The 21,529-nt window shown below is 35.1% G+C and overlaps 1 protein-coding gene across 1 annotated transcript in view; it reads right to left on the bottom strand.

Moving 5' to 3' along the window:
• The window catches only part of LOC150095675 (18S rRNA (guanine-N(7))-methyltransferase), a 136,094-nt gene that overhangs the window by 65,645 nt on the left and 48,920 nt on the right, over positions 1-21,529 (bottom strand). Inside the window, exon 6 of the mRNA XM_090410109.1 lies at positions 9,119-9,215. Coding sequence (XP_090266235.1) covers positions 9,119-9,215 — 97 coding nt within the window. The remainder of the gene's footprint in view (positions 1-9,118; positions 9,216-21,529) is intronic.

The following is a 21,529-nucleotide window of genomic DNA, read 5'->3' as shown; positions in this document are numbered from 1 at the left end:
CTCATATTTGCCCACATTACTCTACTTGAGACCGCCTGCCATTCAAGAAGATTAGCCTGGTATTTTGTGTTGAATACTATGGCTACTCCTTCTTTTCCTTGATTGTCATTGCCTGAATATAACATTTTGTATTTATTGCTCAGAAAGATCTCACCAGTTTTGGTCTTTTTTGTTTCAGTCACCCCTATTATGTCGATCTGGTACTTATCTAATTCTTCAGCTAGCTCCATTTCTTTGCCATTCAGGCTTCTTACGTTGATAGTACCGATCTTTAACTCTGGTGATGTTGAGTTGGGGTTTGTTTTCAGTTTTGTTCCAGTAGCTGACTTTTCGCTGTTCGCCCTGGTTCCCTGGCGAAAACAACGGGGGCCTTGTTTAACCGTGCGACGCCCCAGCCGGCATGAAATTTTGTCATGTTGTACCATCATTTTTTATTTTGGTTTAACCAATAAGAATACAATTTGGTCGGCTAAATCCCAAATTGCCAGCCCATCCTCGTTCGTTCAGTATCAAAGTAGATACCCAACAGGGTGCACTACGAGAAGGTGAGGATTGGACATTAGGTCAGAAGCCCTGGTCGGTTCTCCGCATTCCTTTAAAGGCTATGTGGAGGTCTCCTCTCAGTTATACAGCTTTGACGCTTCTAGGCAAATTCAAAATAAATGAAAAAATTTACAACAACATATCCCCCTTCTAGTACATGGCTGGTGTGGTTAACATACCATACCTGCACTCCAACCAACAGGCTACAGGTTTGAATCCCAACATAGGTATGGATACTTGTAATCATCTTTATATGGGAGATTTCCCATTTTTCCTAAGTGAACTTGTTATGCAGACAGTTAATTTGTTGTAAAGAGTGGATTAATTCAGATTATGGATATAAAAAAAAAATGTAAGTAAATAACACTGAAGATATAAAGCAAATTTAATTAGTCAGATAGCCAATTATAGACAGTAATCACTTACAAATTTTGCCTGGGATTTAGAATTGAAAATCAAGACATAAGTAGAAGATATTAGAATAACAATAAATAAATAAATACAGATGGCACTTATGTTAATTTATTATTTACCTTTGTATTAATTTTCAGCTATGTTTCATAGCCATTTTCAATATAGTAGAAAGAGAAAAGCATAAAAACAAACAAACAATTAAATTGAAAGCACATAGTATTATATATGCTATCAAGAGCAGGAGGATAACACCATCTACATTATTAGATTTCAAACAAAAAACAAATAATCATAAATTCACAATGTAAAGTCAGCTACTGGAACAAGCTCCAACTCAACATCTAGAAGAAGAATAAACCCATAACAGATAAGGAGTATTAATGGAAAGGAAATCGAACTTTCAGAAGAATTGGAAAAGTACCAAGTGGACATAATTGGTATTACTGCAAAGAAGACAAAAACAGATGAGATCTTACTAAATAAGTATAGGATGTTATTTTCAGGCAATAATGATGAAGGAAAGGAAGGAAGGAAGGATTAGCAATAACAGTCAACATCAAACATGAGGATGCTGAAGATATACTTCTTGATTGGAAGGAAGTTTCAAGTAGAGTTATGTGAAAACTTGAAAATGGGAACATGGACGATGAAACTTATTTGTGCCTATGGTTCCTCAGAAGGTTTTTCTAAGGAAGAAGTGGAGGAATTTGAGTCATTAGAACAGGCAGATGACATAAAAAAAAAAAAAGGAAAAAGTGGTCCTTGTTGGGGATTTTAACAGAGGAGTAGGAAATGAATCCCACCACATACACGAACATTTTAGGAAAATTTGGAGAAAAGGGCAAAAGCTAATAATAATGGTAAGTATTTATTGGACTTCTGCTCATGATGTGGACAATCATTACTAACACCATGTTTCAACATAAAGATGTGCACCAGTTCACATGGAGAGAAGACACAAGAAATAAGAAAAGCTTTATTGACCATGTCATTGTTGACGTGGTCAATGAAGTACAGAGTGTACAGAGGATTTGAAGCTGAAAGTAACCATTACTAAGTTAATTACTACTCAGTACTAAGCAGGTTAAAATATATTACATTAAAAATAACAGTATATAAAAAGAATTAAAATTGGGCAGCTTTTACAGGTAAATTGCAGATTTGACTACACAAACATTATTGAAGAAAAAATGAAACAAACAGAAAACAAGAACCAAACCTTGGTGGCAAACTCTGAAGAAGACATTGACTGATTCAGCTGGGGAGGTATTTCAGTTTCCATTTGGTACAGCAAATTCTCAATGGAGACCTGGGCTGTTTCCTGGCCATGGTAGTCAATGAATCAAGTGTTCGTTGAGTCACTTATTAACCTGCAACAAAAACTAAAGCTTTTTAAAGTATTAAACTCAATTCATATGGTGCATTTTAAGGCTATAATAGCATTTCTTACACTTTTTGCCCTATGACAAGAGGCAGAGTCATCCTGAAAGATGCAGTTTGTCATTATGGTAAAGTGGTCTCTGATAGTAGGCAGCAACAATTCTAAAATTTTCTGGTGCACTTGTGCATTCACTGACCCTTTTGTGAAATGCAAGTGATCAACACCATGATACAACATTCAACCAGATCATCTGATTGTCTGAGAATTTGACTGGAAAAATGCAACACACCAGACAGTGTTGCATTTTCCCCTCGATCCTCTTTGAACTGTGTGCTATTGATACCCTGCACCTTAAAATTTTTCTCATCAGAAAAAATTATTCTTTTCCACTAATCAGTGGTCTATTTGGCATGCTCTTTATACCAGTTTAACTGAGTCAATCTTATTTTTTTGATTAACATTTGGCTTCTTTTTAAGGCACCTGGTTATCAGTCCCCATTGAATGAGTCTTCTCCTGATAGCTTGCCACAACTCCTGTTAGTTCTCCCCAGTCTGATTTCAATTCTCCAGACAATATATGGTGATTTTTGAGGCAGAGCCACTTTAGAACTCAATCTAGACAGTGGCTTATTTCTTTTCAGCAGATGCAGTTTCCTTTACTTCCGACAGCAGCTGTACCACAGTAGATTGATACCCTTTTAGCTATTTCAAGAGAGGCAGAGCATTCTCTATTCAAAGCCTGAATCGCACTTTTTCTGCAAGGTGTTAACTGCGTGTAGCTAGTTATGGCGATGTCAGCATGCTGACAAAAACTAAAAATGTAAAAACCAGCTGTTGTTGTCTATTTATAGCATAAAAAATTCCAATACAATAGCAACAACTATTACATTATACAAAAACCCGTGGGAATGATATATGATACAATACAATGAAATATCTAATGAAAAAAACCAATGAAAATGACCATTGTAACTACTAAAAACGATATTTATATAAGGTAATGTGGTTTCTATGAACATGAGTATATAAAAAAGGGAATAAAACTGAATGTGAGAATTAGAGGAATTTCTCTACTAAGTAATCCAGGTAAGATTTATGCAAGCATACTTCAAAAGAGGTTGAAAAAAATTGTGGAAGAGAAACTAAGAAAAGAACAAGCTGGGTTCAGGCCAAATAGAGGTTGTCAAGATCAGATTTTCACTTAAGACAAATAGTTCAGAAATCATGGGAATAAGACAAGGATCTGTATTTAAGTTTTGTGGATCTGGAAAAGGCGTATGACAAGGTGTCAAAGAAAGCTTTTCAAAATACTTCAATTATGTGGGATGAATGGAACATAACACAGAGCAATACATTTAAGTTGCAAGTCAGAGTCACTGAAAGAAACATAGCAAAACAGTTTAACGTAAAATCAAGGGTAAGACAAGGATGCACGTTATCTCCAATCTTATTCATCATTTATATATAGATCACATTATAAAATAAAGTGGCATTAGGCCTGATGCCAAATTTAGCTGTTTATTTTACGTAGATGATGATGTATTCATAAACACATCTAGTACAAATCTCCAGGATTCTCTAACTAAACTGAAAGCAGCTGTAACAAATATAGAAATCAGTAATGAAAAGATAAAACTATGAAAATAGGCAGTAGCACAGAAAACTTCAGCTGCATTCTGAACTATAGAACAAGTAAAATATTTCAGCTATTTAGGCACAGTTTTTAGTGAAAATGGCAGATTAAATCTGGAAATAGGCAACAGAAGCAAAGGTGGTATGGTGGGTAGCCAATTGAATAAATTTATATGGAATAAGAGACAAATTAGCCAAAACTAGCAGTATACATGTGCGTATTCAAACCATTTTAAGTAATGGAACTGAGAGTTGGGTTAGAAATAAAGCATCTGATCAAAGACTAGAGACCACAGATATGAGGATTGTGAGAAAAATTATGGGAGTGACTACAGAACAAGTAAAATATTTCACTATTTAGGCACAGTTTTCAGTGAAAATGGCAGATTTAATCTGCCATTTTCACTAAAATTTTAATGACAGAATCATATTAGAAATTAAGACATTAGAAAGGAACTTGACATATTAGCATTTAAGAATGTGTCAGCAGAGCTGATCTAAGGTGGTATTGTCACTTAAACAAAATGGGTGAGGAAAGATTAGAGTGAGGCAAAAAAAAAAAAAAAAAAAAAAAAAAAAAAAAAAAAACTGTGTTCCATAAGTACTTCCATGATCAATGCCCCAAACAACTGATAACCATCATCCCTCCAATTTCTGCTGGGTATGTAAAAATTAGAGCAGCAGTTGACGAACATCCCTTTTCAATGCAACTGCAAACATGATCAACCTATTTCTTCACCTCATCTTTTATTCTATCTACCTCTGTCCTCTGAAACACCTTCCAAATTATGTATTCCCAAACAACTACAATCTGCAATTCTTCAGAGAAAAGTATAATAAACTTCTTTGTCAATCCTCATATGCTTTCCACAAGGCACGGATGTGCTTATAAGGTTATTTGACCTCTTGTGTATGAGAACAATATGAAAAAATAATAGGATGTCAGGATACAATTTTCACTTAAGACAAACAGTTGAGAAATAGTGGAACTATATCAAGGATCTGTAATTAAGTTTTGCAGATCTGGAAAAGGCTTATGATAAGGTGTGTAGTTCATCTTGAGTTTTTTTAACAACATGAGACGATAAATAAGAAAATAATAATTTATCTCAGTTGCTGATGTTTCACTGGATTTATACCCAGCATCTTTAGAGTACAAAACAGTTTATCACAGTACAGTAACAATCAGTTAATAGTGGGAACAGTTGAAAATTTGTAAGAGAGAACACAAAGAACTGAATGCTAAGTGGTGCCATCTATTGTTGGATAGAAGTTTTATCATCATGAAATTTCTGACATGTACCCTCAAGGGGTGTACAGGATATGATAGCACTACATGAAAAACTTACATCACTACTAACTTCCTATCTACAATTTTCCTCCAAATCAATCTGTTACCTGTCAAGACTCCAACATTATCAGATCTTATATTTCTGTCTTATAAGGCACGTTTGTTAATCGTTCCTCTCCATTCTGTTTAAGTGACATATCACCTGAGATTAGCACTGCAAACACATTCCTGGATGCTAACAATGTCAGGTCCTTTCCTAATATCCTCGTTTTTAATGATATTACCACTGTTGCCATCTGTTCTTACCCCTAATCTTTCTCAGGACTCTCGTATCAGTGGTCTCTAGTCTTTGGTCAAGTGTTTTATTTCTAACCCAGTTCTTGGATCCATAAGTTAAAATTGGTTTGAACACTGTCTTTTATACAGCTGATTTAGTGTTCTGACTAATTTATCTCTTATTTCATATAAATTTATTCAGCTGACTTCCTACCATATGGTTTTGTTGATTCTGTTGTCTATTTCCATATTTAATTTACCATCTTCACTAAAAATCGTGCCTAAGTAGCTGAAATGTTTTACTTGTTCTATAGATTCTCCAGGGGCGCACCTAAGTGTGCAAGGAACTGCCGATCCCGGGGTACCCGAGCTGAAGATAACGAGTCATTGCAGTATAACCATTACATCTGGTTGGAAGGAAATGTTCAACCCACAAAGCTACATTGAAGGCAACAGAGAACCACCATGCATATTTTTTTTTTTCTCCAAGTAATGATAAACAAGTCAAGATGGAAGAATGAATTAGGTACAAGAACAGATGGGACCCCTGCATCTGATCTCGTGCAATATGCTACCATGGAGGGGGTTTATAGATTTGTGTTGGAGTACCAGGAGGATAAGACTTCAAATGATGCTGCAGGATCAAAGCCTCCTCGAAGTTCTGGAGCTAATCTAAGGACACACCATAAGAAGATGAACCTCAAGGAAAATGCAAATATGGGCACCTGGAATGTTAACTCAATGTATCAAGCAGGGAAGATGACCAATGTGATCAGAGAAATGAAAAGAATGAAGATATCAATTCTTGGAATCTCAGAGGTTAGATGGAAAGGGAAAGGAGATATAAGAACAGACGATGGATTTAGATTTATTTATTCAGGAGGAGAAGAACATCAAAGAGATGTTGGAATAATGTTGGATAAAAGGATAGCCAATATGGTGGAGGGATATTGGCAGAGATCTGAAAGAGTGATTGCTTTGAAAATAAAGGCCAAACCTAGAAATATCCTTATAATTCAAGTATACTTGCCTACAATAAATCATACAGATAAAGAAGTCGAAGAGCTCTATCAACAAATAGAAAAATGTTTACATTTAAAAAATAACAGAGATATACTGATAGTAATGGGAGATATGAATGCAAAGATAGAGAAAGGAAGAGAGGATGGTCTGGTGAGTCCTTGGGGCTCAGGAGAAAGAAATGAAAGGGGAGACAGACTGGTGGAGTTTTGTAGAAGACATGAATTGATAGTGACTAACACCTAGTTTCAACAACACAAGAGAAGACTGTATACTTGGAGAGCACCTGGACAAAGAGGTAAAGAAATGAGAAATCTGATTGATTACATTCTAATTAACTCAAGATATAGAAATGCAAAAACTTATCCTGGAGCAGACTGCAATAGTGAACATAATTAAAGTAAAAATCAGATTAAAACAAATAAATAAAGAAATTGCGACTAGAAAAATAAGAATTGATAGACTAAAAAGAAAAGATATCAGAGAAATATCAAGCTGAACTAGAAAATAAGATCAGCAATATTGATACCAATAGACCTCTAGAAGTAATCTGGACTGATTCAAGAGAGAAAATCAAGGAATGTGCTAAACATCTTCTGGGTGAGGCAGAGAGGAGAGGAAGGAAGGAAGCCCTGGATTACTGAGGAAGTGTTAGAAAAAATGGACGAAAGAAGAAAATGGAAAAATAAGAACAACAATGAAGCCCAAGTCAGATATAAAGAGATTAATAAACAAGTAAAAATGCTGGCTAAAAAAGCAAAGGAAGACTGGCTCAATCAGGTCTGCAAGGAAATAGAGGAAAATGATACAGCAAAGGATATGAGAAAGGTCTATGAAGGCTTGAACTTGATTTCAGGGAAGAAGAGAAGGATAAAAAGCAGTGCTTTGAAGGATGAAAGATTTGTTGGAAAAAAATGAAAAAATGATAAGGTGGAAGAAGCATGTAACAGGATGAAGATAATCTGGAATGTGATCAGATAGAAAATGATGATACCCCAGAAATTAAGAAATGGGAAACCGAAGCAGCCATTAAAAGAATAAAGGATAGGAAAGTTCCGGGAGTGGATGATATTCAAGGAGAGCCGCTGAAGGCATTGGGAAAGGAAGGAATAAAACTTCTATCCATAATCTTTAATAGAAGTCTGGAGAATATCTAAAGACTTCATAAGATCTATTTTTATTCCTATTCCCAAGACTACAGGAACGATGGATTGCAATAAGCATAGAACTATCAGCTTGATTAGCCACGTTGCAAAAGTCCTAATCAACATCGTATATAGAAGAATGGAACAGATGATAGAGAGAGAATTAAATGAAGCACAGTTGTTTCAGGAGAAACAGGGGAACCAGAAAGCTATTACAACACTATGGATATTGGGAAAAAGAATGATCGAGTGCAATAAATATTTATATCTATGCTTTGTGGATTACAAAAAAGCTTTCGATAATGTTAATCACTCTGTTTTATTTGATATTTTGCATAAAATAGGAATAGATGAAAAATTATCAAACTGTTATTCAGAATAAAACTCGAGAAGCCAGGATTAGATTTGAAGAAGATACTGAACGGATCCCCATAAGAAAGGGTGTGAGATGATCCCCACTCCTTTTTAATGTTTATGAAAATAAATGTTCAGAGGACAAAAGGGATGAAAAAAGTAAAAGAAAAAGTGAAGATTTCAAGGAAAGGAAATTATGGGATGGAAATCAATTTGAATGGACAAAAAATAGAGAACGTAAAATGTTTTGAATACCTTGGGAGTTGCAATGATCTGGAACGTGGGAACATATTGATGTGAGTCTTGTACGATCGATAAGGAGATAAGTAACCGATTGAATGCATTTGAAATGTGGTCCTTGAGAAAAATGGATTGTATCAGCTGGACTGAAAGTGAGCAATGAAGAGGTTCTTAAAAGATTCAAAGAAGAAAGTAGCATTTGCAGGACATTTGAGAGGAGTTCTTCTGGAGAGCTCCCCAGAATAGTATTTGCAGGGGATGATGGAGGGAAGAGGAAGACCCTGACTGCAATGGAAAGAGAACATCAAAGACTGGATGGGCAAGCATTTTACAGAAGCAAGAGATAGAGAGGCATAAAAATATGATCAGTGGGAATGAGACCCAGAAAGATACCAAAGTTCAATTTAAGGAAGGAAGGAAGGAAAAAAGGAAGAAATTACAGGAAAAAGGGCAATACTTTGCATTATTGGATACTGAGGCAACTGATGTGAAATCAACTGCTTCTATAAACATCATGATCATGATGATACTTTACATGTAAACTTTGTTTGCTTATGCTATGGTAACAGATAAAACAATATAATTTCTTGGCAAATTTAATTTACTTTGTAACCAAGTGAAATAACTTTCTACAACACACAGATTTATGTTTGGCTGTTTAGTGATCCCTGAACTGTTTGTATTACTGAAAATGCAAGTTAAGACTGAATTGAACAATTCAAAAATTCAAAATAATTGTTCATTTTAACTATTGAAATATTTTTTCAGGTATCAAATTTAATTGCATTCATTATTTCTTAAAATAAGCCCAAAAAAGCATACCTAATTGCTCCATCAAAAGATCCTGCCCTGAAGCATAAACCTTGTCCAGTATCTGAAAGCACAGCATCTCCATCCATTTCTTTCTCTGTAAAAACATCTAAATAATAAATGAGTGAAATATTAATACTGGTTCTGTTAAGGGAAGATCTTGTTTTAGCAATCTGCTCATGTTCTATAACAGACTGACAGCAAAACTGGATAAGAAATGGATATATATACAATGATATGGTTGGATTTTGCCAAGAAAACTGGTAAGAATCCATATATTACTATCCATGTCATAAGTTATACAACTTATGACATGGATAGTAATGTGACTAACAGGCATCAAGAAAATTATTTATGGAAGCGCAGTGTCTAAGAGAAGAAGAATAACCAGTGGAATACCACAGGGTTCTGAACTAGGGGCAATGTTGTTCAACTTCTATGTTAATAATATTGCAGATAGTCTAAAATGTGATGTCCAGTTATAGTTAATGATGCTTAGTTGGGGCATCCTATAATGAACATCTGATACAATCTCTGCAAGCTAACTAGAAGACACTAATTCTATGGGAAGATATTAATGAGTGTCAATTTAACAACACTCTTTTCTGAGAACAAGGTTATGCAATCTGGACTAAGAGCATTGCAAGCAGGTAGTCAACTCTCACTATAGCAAACTCCTAAGGCCCTACGAATGGTTTGTTATAACAGATAAGTTTGCGATAGTAATTTTTTTTTCTTTTTTTAATAGCAAGAGCCAATGTAATATGTTAAAGAGAATTTGTTGCAAGTCAAAAAAGCTTTTGGGGTTATGGTGTACAGAGAATTAGAGTTCTGGGGACCATGTTGTTAAGGCATAACACCAGATAACTGCAATGCTGGAGAGAACATTCATTTGTAAAAAATCTCTCATTTCACAAGGCTTTGATAAGACCACATCTGGACTACTATGCACAGTGGAAATGGTGATCATTTCAACTTGGGTTCCAAGTAAATGGGGTGACTTGAAAGGATACAGTGGCAGGTAACCAAGATGATAACTGGCCTATGCAACTGTGCATATGGGGACAGATTGAGGAGCAAAGATAATGATGGAAATACATAAGTCGGTAAGGGGAGGGGTTCACACAGTATAGATACAACTGAGATTCTGCAGCTCATGGCAAGTGGGAGTAAACAGCATCATTTCCTGGAAGCTGACTACAGCTGTGGTTAGGGAATATGTGAGGTCCAAGTTCTTCTCATGGGGTGTGTGTGTGTGTGTGTATATGGCAAGCATGTAGAATGGGCTAATATGAATGACTAAAAAATGGTTCTATCTCTCAATGAATTCTTGCATTCCCTGGAGGTGCTATGGCAATAAAATATATTTTTGAAGTTTCTCCACTTGGTTATACTATAAATTAACACATTTGCTGCCACGCTCCTCAGGCATAGTTTGTTACCGCACGCCAAGCACTTTCACTTCTTCAAGGTCAGTATGAGTAATCTCGTAGAGGTCGGTAATCAACATACGAGTATATTCATAGTTGGCTTGTGAGGCTCATATACCAACTATGAGTATACTCGTAGTTGGCAGCGAACGTGTTAAAGATACCAAGAAATTATGTTATTGTTGTCGAGTCCACTGAAGAGCCTCTAGATATGATCATGAGCCTGTAGAACTGCTTTGGCAATCTCTTGAACTTTGATGGAGTAGAGCTTTTCCATAGGGTTATTGTCAATTTTCTGTAGAGCAGCAATTGCTGGGACAAGAATAGATATGGGCAGGTGTTAGTTCGACTCCTAGACAGTTCTTGCATGTTTCATAACTTCTAGTACCATCCAGATGAATTTTCATGCCTTTAAAGTGTTCTGTCCTTAGCCTGGTGATGATTGTGGTTATTTCTCTATTTTCATTCTTCTTCTTGATAGTTTGCTTTACCAGTCTTATTTTTAAGACAGAGTTTGCATCAGTTAGTGATAGTGGGTGTAATTTTTGAGGTAAGCATCTTGCTTCTTTGGTTAGTCTGTCTGCTCTTTTATTGCCTTCAATATTTACATGAGTTGGTATCCATTGCAGTGTACAGTTCTTATTTTTCAAATTTAAAGATGTTAGTTGTTCATGAATTTCCTGTGTGAGTTTTGTTTTTCCATTTTTTAATGTGCAGATTTTGAGTCGCTGTAGATGATTATTCCTTCTGTAGTATTTATTGCTGGATTAGAGAGATAGAACTTGAGAGCTGCTTGTATGAAGTGAAGTTTGAAGCTATTTTGCCAGTTGTGGTTTTGATTTGCATTTCCTCACCTCCAGATAGAGTATAAAAACCCCTGCACCTTCTTGGTTGAGAGCTTCATCAGATGATCCATCAGTGTAGGCAATGACATGGTTTAGATTATTTAAGTGGTGTATAGTGTCAAGTCCTTTTCTTTTGTTTACCTACTGTGAGTCCTTTTTTGAACATGGTTCTATGAGATTTAAGTTAATCATTGTGTTTTTCGGTAGTTTAGTGAAAAAAGAATGGCTCTTTGCTTATTTCAATGGACAGATGCTTGAAGTTTAGACCACATGCAGCCTAATCCTAAAAAGGGAAATCTGTTTCATACTATTATCCTATTACATGCTGTAGGAGGATAATAGTATGAAAGATTTTGATCCTATCAAAAATACTCATGCAGGCCATAAACAACTTCTTCACTATTTGGAACTTAATCAATGATCACATATGAATTCTTTCGATGATCGACAAGATGTCAAAAATGGTTCAGGCAAACTTAACCATGATACAGACGTTCCCAAAAGTTGTATTCTTTCACTTTTTCCTTCTATATATATATCAATGATCTCAAATTTTATTTATAGTTTCTGCAAATTTATATTCAATTTTTCCTTTTTTTCACATGCCTTGAGGTTTTCAAACAATCTAAATTTTATGACTTCCTAGAAATGGTACTATAAAGACTTATTTACATGTCATTCTCCAGTGGAAAGAATGACATTCATAGCCAACATCAACAGGAAGAAAACCCACATACAAAATATATATTCCAAAAGAAGAATCCTCCACAGGAAGACACCCACACCAATACATCTGTACTTCTCTCACCGTAATCTTGGACAAAGTTAGATACAATCAAAACTTTGCTAGAGGTACACCACCAATTTTCTGGCATCCTTGGTTTCAGCCCTGCTGGATTAGACATTTTATCAGATCAACACAGGTCATGTAATAATAATTCATCAGCACACTTCTTATCCTATAATTATAGCCGAAGCACCATGGACAGCCAGAAACATAAACATTAAATGTGAATTAAGTGATTAAATGAAATAGATTAGTATAAATGTTACCCTACAAGTTTATTAGTATCAATGAAACAGGATTATTAATTAAACAAATGTTCCACAAACATTACATGATTTGAATTTTACATAAGTCAGATTTAATCTTTTCACCCATTAGTCACACCCTATTTCTTACATGTTAACATGTATGTGTATACTCTAGTATATGAAATATTTTAAATGCTATTTCTGTTAGTTTTATTCACAGGATGTGCACACACAAATTGGATTATCATATGTAATTATTAATGTAGAGTAATGTAATACACAAACTTTCAGGGGATGCCTGTAATCCCTAGAAAGCATGCCCCCAGGTGGCAGATCAGGGAATGCCTCCCAGAAATGGGTGGTAGGAGGGAAATGAAATACCTCCCGCAGACCAATGGCAAGCCAGCTGCGTTAATTGCCTAAAATCCTTAAAGATGAATTGACTAGCAAATAGAAGCAGAAATAATGCTGCCGCGTACGGGAGAGCTCAAGTACACATAGAGTAGGTGAAGATAGCAAGAAGGAATGCAAACTGCACATATAATATTTCAACCATGAACATCAGAATGTTGTACAAACATGGCAAATTAAAGCTGATAGAAAGAGAACTTGAACTGTTTAAACAGGAAATAGTGGGAGTTGCAGAGACCAACTGGACAGGCGAGGGAAAAATCAACATAAAAAAACATAAGCATATTTTACTCAGGAAGGAAAGATAACCATCACAGAAGGTGTAGCACTAATCATTAAGAAATAGTTCCTAAACGCAATAGTTGATGTAAGACCAATTTCCTCTAGAATCATCTCAGTAAGATTCAAAGCAAAAGAAAAATGAATATATATAAAAATAATAGAAGTTTATGCTCCAGACCAATCACATGAAGGAGGAATATAGCCAATTTCTTGAACAACTGCAAGAAGAAATCAGGCAAACATGTACAAGAGATATCCTGATTATTATGGGAGATTTTAATGCAAAGATCGGTCAGCACTCTGAAGTTAAAGCAGAAATAATGGGAAAATTTGGTCATGGAGAGATGAATGAGAGAGAGAGAGAGAGAGGAGAGGACTTGATTGTTTTTTGCAAAATAAATCAACTGTTAATCACAAATACCTTATTCTACCACAGGCCACAACACAAATACACCTGGACATCACTGAACAATGAAATCAAAAACTGTATGGTCTATATAATCGTTAATAAGAAACGAAACATTACTTCCAAAATGTCAAAACATTAACCCTCTCATGCATAAAGGCCTCAGGACATGTATATTTCCCCTCATAACAATTATTTATTCATAATTTAGTGCTACTGTATGCATGCAGTCCTCATCTGGGGAGACCAAAGTGTTCTTATAAACCACACCAGATGGCAGGAGTTTCAACAGAGTTACAGGAATACCACTCTCTCTGCAGTGCATGGTATCATGGAATCTGTGGTATCAAGGAGAAAGTGAAAAGCTGCTGTTTTGTTAATTTGAATTTGGTGATTTTATGAGTCTTCTGGAAAGGTTAGTATGGTTTTATATATTGTTATACCTTGTAGATGAAGTGTGAATATCAAATATGAAATATGAAAACCTCAAACTATTTGCCGCATAGATTACCTTACAAACATATTGTCCTCATGTGAGGACAGGTTGTCTATGCGGCAAATAGTTTGAGGTTAGAAAGTTCTTGTATACAATATTTTTATAATTTTATTTTATTTTTGCAAACATAAATGAATAGAAAGTATTAATTGGCATTATCATCTCTTTTACAGATGGATAACCAAAAGCCAGGTCCGTCAGGAATAAAAAAAGGCCTATTATCACAAGAGACTTACTGAAGAGGAGAATGAAAACCTGTTGGAGGAATCTGAGGATGGTTTGGAGCTGAGTGATTCTTATGATCACTCAAGTGAAGTTCAAGTCAAGTTCAAGTGAAGACAGTGATGTCCACTGTCTTCACTTGCCCTTCTCCTGTTGGTCAAACTCACAACATTCAAAGTCCAGCTAGTGTGCAAAATACAGCTGTTGCTGGTCATATGCCATTGCAGAGACAACCAGTGTGGTTTAGTGAGAAAGATAATTCCTTTGCTTGTACTGAACCACAGAGAGAGCCCTGTAGATTATTTTCACAGCTGTTTCAAGATGAATTGATGGATGAAATTGTGAAGCAAACTAATCTGTATGCATGCAACAAATTCAAAGATAATTTAGCACTTACTGTGACTGAACTCAAAATTTACCTTGGAATTGTACTTGTCATGACATAAATAAAATACCCATGTAAAGCAGTATGTTGGTCTTCTGAACATGGACTGTGCGTGGATGTTATAGCTGATACTATGTCAGTGAACAGATTCAGACACAATACCTACCAACAATAAAGACAAAGCAATAAGTATAAAACTAGTGCTGCAAAAGTTTCATGAAACATTCCATGCTGCTGTCAGCACAGAAGAATTTCAGAGTGTAGATGAGATGATGATTCCATTCAGGGGACGTTCACAACTCAAACAATACTTACCTAAGAAACCAAAAAAAAAATGGGGTTTCAAAAGAAGGGCAGGCATCTAAGGCTATGTATATTGTTTTGATCTTTACGTAGGTGCAGATCCTGGAAGACAAAATTCAGACTCATTCAGTGCAAGTAAAAATGTAGTATTTAGGCTATGTCGTGATCTTGCTGGTAAGAACATCAAGGTATACGCAGACAACTTCTTCACGAGCATTAAGAAACTAAAGGAAGATGATATTTATTATGTAGATACATGCAGAAGAAATCAACTTCAAGATGCTAACAAGAAACTTAAAAATGAAAAGGATTTGCAGAAGATGGGATGAGGAAATGTGTCAGTTACCACGTCCTCTGATAGCATTACTGTCACTGGATGGGTCGATAACTCAATAGTATGTGGTATCTAGCTACTTAGGAAAGGAGTCTGTCAGTGTATGTCAGAGGTTCAGCTGGAAAGAAAAAAGTATGTTGAAATTCCACTACTTCGCAGCATAGCTGTTTATAACGAACATGGGTGAAGTGGACCTTGTGGACTCCCCCTGTGGCTTTGTATCGAAATGATACCAGGAACAAAACGATGGTATATCAGAATTTTTTACCATATGTTGAACGTACTTGTTTGTAATGCACGGATCATTTGGAAATGGGAAGAAAAAGAAAAATTGGATTTGTTGGAATTCAAATCAAGAGTGGCAACTGCTTTGATATATCAAGGTTTAGCTCAGCTAGGTACAAAGAAACGAGGATGCCTTCAAGTCAGACACCACCAGCACTAAAGATACGCAAAACTCACTCTGTGCCACATGAGAAAGATTTTGACGGCAGTGGACACTTCCCAAAGAAGACAACATGTGATAATGCTGCAAGAGTAAAAACAAGATACATCTGTGGTAGATGTGAGGCTCCAATCTGTCTGGAATGTTTTCACACAGATTGGACAGACATCTTCCATACAAAATGATGCAAAGAGAATAAGACAGTTTTTGATTTACATAGCTCTACTGAAAATTCTAATTGTTCTACTTTTTTGTATATACTAAGTAATCCAAAGTTTGATCATTCATGCAGTGTTTCAGCAAAATATAAATCATTTATAATCTGTTTTGTCATACTTGTAATGTCCTTCAATGAAAATAAATGCCTTAGTCTAAGTCATTTCCATAGAAATATGTCTGTAGTCTGTTGGTGTTACTGCATGATATCCTCAGATGAGGACATCATTTTTTATATATACAGGACATAAATTTAGCAAAATTAATGAATTCATAGTAAGATTAAATGGTACTGTATCATGTCATTATAATTTTTTATAAATGAATATAAAAATTCATGTATGAAAGGGTTAAAAAAGAATTACATGGACATAAACCAAGAACTACTATCAGCCAAACTAAAATCAGTTTCAAAAGAAAGAGAATAAACCACCAAAAACAAAAGAAGATAGACATCTCAAAACTCAATGATAGCCTGACAAGATCTAACTATCAGAGAAAAAATTAAATAATCTTGCTTCGGATAGAGTCTCAGAGTCTTGGAAAAAAGGTAAAGAAATTATTAAAGAAGCAGCAATAAAACACCTGGGCTACCAGAGTAAATAAAGATTGTCTTACACCAGAGATTTTGGACTTATGGGAGAAAAAAAAACAATATTCCAAACTAACCTCTCAAAAGAAGATAATGAAGAAAATAAAATGTAATACAAAATTTGAAAAAGAAATAGACAGGAAATGCAGATTAGCAAAAATCACATATTTAGAAGAAAAAGCAGGAATATGTGAAGAAGCATACAAAAAACATGACTCCAAAACCATTTATGAAATAGTTAAAGAGATAACAGTTTCAATACTGCAAAAAGATGGAACCACAACAAGTAGCTGTGAAACAATAAAGAAATATGGAGTAATCATTTTAAAGAAACATTTGCAGCTGAAGAAAACATAGATCAAGACACCTTCAACCTAGAAGAAACTTCTGACACAAAAAGCATGCTAAATGAAGAAATACATAGAGCAATCAAACAAATGAAAAATAATAAAGCACCAGGCACAGACAACATTCAAAAAGAATTTCTAGGTTCTTTTTGAATGTTGTCTATGCCTGGTGCTTTATTACCTAAGGTAATATACCCTAGTTGAACAGTTTAGGTAATTTACCTTAGTTGTTGAACAGTTTCCTTAGGTAAATTACCTAAGGAAACTGTTCAACAAAATGCTAAAGAAAGGAAATTTACCAACAAAATGGAGAAACAGGCCAGATCATACCTATCCACAAAAAAGGAGATGTCAGATCCTGCACTAACTATAGACCTATCACCCTTCTAAGCCACCGTTATAAAATATTCATCAGTATTCTTCAAAACAGAATTAAACATTCCTCTGAAGAACAGAAGGAAGAAGAGCAAATGGGATTTAGAAATAGCAGAAACACAATAAATGCAATTTTTACATTAAACAGGTTAGCAAATCTTATGAGAGACAAAAATAAAAAAACTCTACTGCTGTTTTATCGACTTCAAACAAGCTTTTGATTCAATAAACAGAAGCAAACTCATTAACATTCTAGAAAACAGAGGATTTGAAAATATCTATTAAATTGTATCAAGAATTACTATTCAGAAACACAAGCAAGTGAATTACAAAAACATAGAAACAGATCAAATAGCAATTAAAAAAGGAGTTATGCAAGGCTGTCCATTGTCACCATATTTATTCAACCTTCGTCTAAAAGTAGTAGACGAAGGACTACAGATGTGTGAAGGCATAACTGTAAATGGAAGAAATATAACACATTTAAAGTATGTTGATGACATAGTTATCACTACAGACAGCCAAGAAAAATTATAAAATATCCTGACCAAGCTGCACCAAACAAGTAACAAATATGATACGAAAATCAATTTTAGTAAAACAAAACTAATGGTAATAGGAAGAAAAAGGGAAGCAATCCAAATGAAAATAGGAAACAATTTTTATTTATTCGTATGGAGTTTCCTCCCTTTTTCTCCCCCGTCCCTATAGGGGCAAGTCAAGCCCCGTCATGGGGGATTAAGTATTTATGGCTGTAGATCCGTGTGTGTTCAGGGGGCTGGTTTGTCTACTTGCGGGATGAAAAATGCTAGATAAACTGGCAGAAAAAACTCTACTGCCTGTACCCAAGACCGGCCAACTTGTCTATGGCTGAGGAAGATCCTCAAATTCCTCACATCTTCGACAGGAATCATGAACCTGGGACACTCCTTCCCCAGGCATATGGTTGCAAAGCGCACAGCCACTAGGCTAACCGCGTGGACATAGGAAACAATAATATAGAACAAGTAAAGCAGTTCAATTATAGTACGTCCACAGATGCGAGACCCTTTGACACTTTTGCACATGTCAAAAGAAGGAGAATCCATTCCGATTATAGGGTAATCAATCCGTATTGTGGGATGAGTTGTTTATTATTACACGTTGGAAAATTAACTTCTCTTTTATGAGCATTGTAGTTTGTAAAGTGGTAACTATTTTGCTTGTATAACAGTTGGAAAATTTTACGTATAAAGCACATGATTTCAAATGTTGGTAACCAATTCGTACATCACCTTATTTCTTTCTCCCCTTCAACATGAATTGATTTCTGGGCAGCATGCCAACGACAGCTCTCACTTCTATGGTCAGATTATACCTATTGAAGATCTAGAGTATTTTGAAACCATCAAACACAGAATCAAAAATGGATGGATAACAATGGACAGACTACAAAAAATATGGAACAATAAAAGATTAAGCAAAGAACTCAGATTATGATGAACAGCCTACTTTTCTACCCACTGCAGGCTGAATGCCCTCCCCCATTGCGGAACTCAAAGATATACAAAACAATGATAATTCCCACAGTACTCTATGGCTCAGAATGCTGGATCTTAAGAAAAAAAGAAATTGATAAACTCAAAGCTTTTGAAATGAAATGCCTACAAAAAATCAATAGAACAAACTGGACAGAAAGAAAAACAAATGAAAAAGTCAAAGAAGAACTTAACTTTAAAGAGACAATAATTGTACACTAAAAAAGAGCCAACTAAGCTGGTTGGGACATGTTCTGGGTTCAAGAATGAACCCAGAAACACATTATTAAATGGTAGAATTGAAGGACAGCCCAGCAGAAGAAGACCAAGAAAGAAGTGGATTGACGATATTAAAGAAAGCACCCACTTAAACTTGATAATAGAACTTCATAAAATGACAGCTGACAGAAAGAAATGGGCCAAAATTTGTCTTTGAGGAACTCAACCTGCCATGAATGGAAGAGAAGAAGAAGAATATAATACAGTATAAATAGTGTAAGAAAATAGAAAAAAAAATTAATGTTTAATTTTTCTGTTCAACTATTCTTATAAATTATTATTGAGACAGAGAGATGACTGAACAGGGGCTTGTTTTTGTTCTTCATCAATCTCTCCATACCAGCTTAATGTGTCACCTTTTCTCTTTGGACTTTTAAAAACATTAGGATCCCTGAGGCATAAGAATCCATGCATATATTAAAAATATGTAGCATGCACAGAATAAAAATATGCAACACTAACAGACTAAAAATATAACACATCCATGCTGAAAGTGAGACTGAAGAAAATACAAACATGTACCACATGGATTGTAAAAATATAACACATCTGTCAAAAGCAAGACCAAAGAAAATGCATGCATGTACCACATGGGCTGTCTGCCTTGATTTAGACTGCTGTTTGATGGTGTGCAAATAACGTAGCCTTAAGTTAAGTGAAATTTTTATAATTAATCTTTTTTTTTTCCCCTGACCCTTTCATTATAATTTTAGTAGGTCTGAATTTAAGTAAGTTATATTTGCATAAATTGGAGACTGCCTGTATTAATACAGGCAGAAATGATACAGATTTATCGTACACTATAGAATAAGTGAAAACAGGTTTATTTAATTGCTGGTTTTACAAAGAATTTACAAGGGTACCAATAACTATATAGCTCCCAAAGTACAAAATTTTCCATTTTAATTTTAGAATTTTAGGTAGAATTGATCACAAAATTATGAAAGTTAAGGCCTGTCCTGATTACTGTCTATTTCATAGTTAACTGATTCATCAGAGATCCAAATTTGATATTGCAGGTGAAAGAGAACAGAACATCATCATCAAATTCCTGATATATACTCTCATGGGGTGTACAGGATATGATAGAACTACATGAAAAATTACATCATTACTACCTTCCTATCTACAATTTTCCTCCAAATCAGTCTGTTCCCTGTCAAGACTGCAACATTATCAGATCTTATATTTCTATCTTCTAATGCACTTTTTGCTGTATCAATCCACCTATATCTTGGTCTTTATTCTGCCAACTTGGCAAAGAACACTTGTTTTGGTAATCTTTTCCTCTTCATTTCTTTTTAAGTGACACACCACCTGAGATTAGCTCTGCTAATGCATTCCTGGATGCTGACAATGTCAAGTTCTTTCCTAATATCCTCGTTTTTAATATGATATTGCCAAGAACAGATGGCATCAAGTTCTTGCCCCTAATCTTTCTCAGCACACTCTCATATCTGCAGTCTCTGTCTTTGGTCAAGTGTTTTACTTCTGATCCAGCTCTCAGATTCATAAGCTAAAATTGGCTTGATACAGCTAATTTAGTGTTTTGGCTAATTTCTCTCTTATTCCATATATATTTATTCAGTTGACTTCCTACCATACCAGCTTTGTTGATTCTGTTGTCTATTTCCATATTTAATTTACAATCTTTACTAAAATTCGTGCCTAAGTAGCTCAAATATTTTACTTGTTCTATAGGTTCTCCATTCACAATGCAGTTGATATTTTCCAGTTTCTGTCTTTTTTAATGCTGACCTTTACCATATCTATTACAACAGTCATTCACTTTAGTCAGGGAATCTTGCAGAGTTGTACTGGATATATTTAGAAGTATAACATCATCTGCATAAAGCAAAGATTAACATCTCCAATTTTGATATCAGGTTTAATACCACTTTCCTTCATAATGTGATCCATATAGATAATGAATAACAGAGGGGATAATGTGCATCCTTGTCTGACACCAGATTTAACATTAAACCACCTTCTTGTACTTCTTTCAATTCTAACTGCTGACTTACAACTCAGATAAAGACTAAGTATTGCAAGATATAATGCCCCCATTGACACCATATAATTGTAGCATTTCAAATAGCTTCTCTCTTGGCACACTGTCACATGCTTTTTCTAGATCTACAAAATTTAAATCTTTGTTATATTCCCATGATTTCGCAACTATTTGTCATAAAGTGAAAATCTGATCTTGACAGCCTCTATTTGGCCTGAATCCAGCTTGTTCTTCACCAAGCTTCTCTTCCACAATCCTTCTCAACTGTTTCTCAATGCATATATCTTACCAGGAACACTGTAGAAAAATACCTCTGTAATTCTCACATTCAGTTTTATTTCCCTTTTTATATATGGGTAGTATGAGAGCTCTACTCCAATCATCTGGAATTCTTTTATTCAGCTAGTTTTACACAGTGTTTAGCTTTCTCATTTGTCTCTGTATTCTCTAAGAGTACAAGCTGACTTATTTGCCAGGAACTTTTGATATGGT

Source organism: Typopeltis vanoorti, chromosome 20, assembly GCF_054136105.1.
Source record: "Typopeltis vanoorti isolate ZY-2024b chromosome 20, IOZ_Tvanoo_1.0, whole genome shotgun sequence".
In the NCBI taxonomy this organism is placed as follows: Eukaryota; Metazoa; Arthropoda; class Arachnida; order Uropygi; family Thelyphonidae; genus Typopeltis; species Typopeltis vanoorti.
The sequence above is the reverse complement of the archived record's forward strand: the minus strand, read 5'-3'. Positions and strand labels throughout refer to the sequence as shown.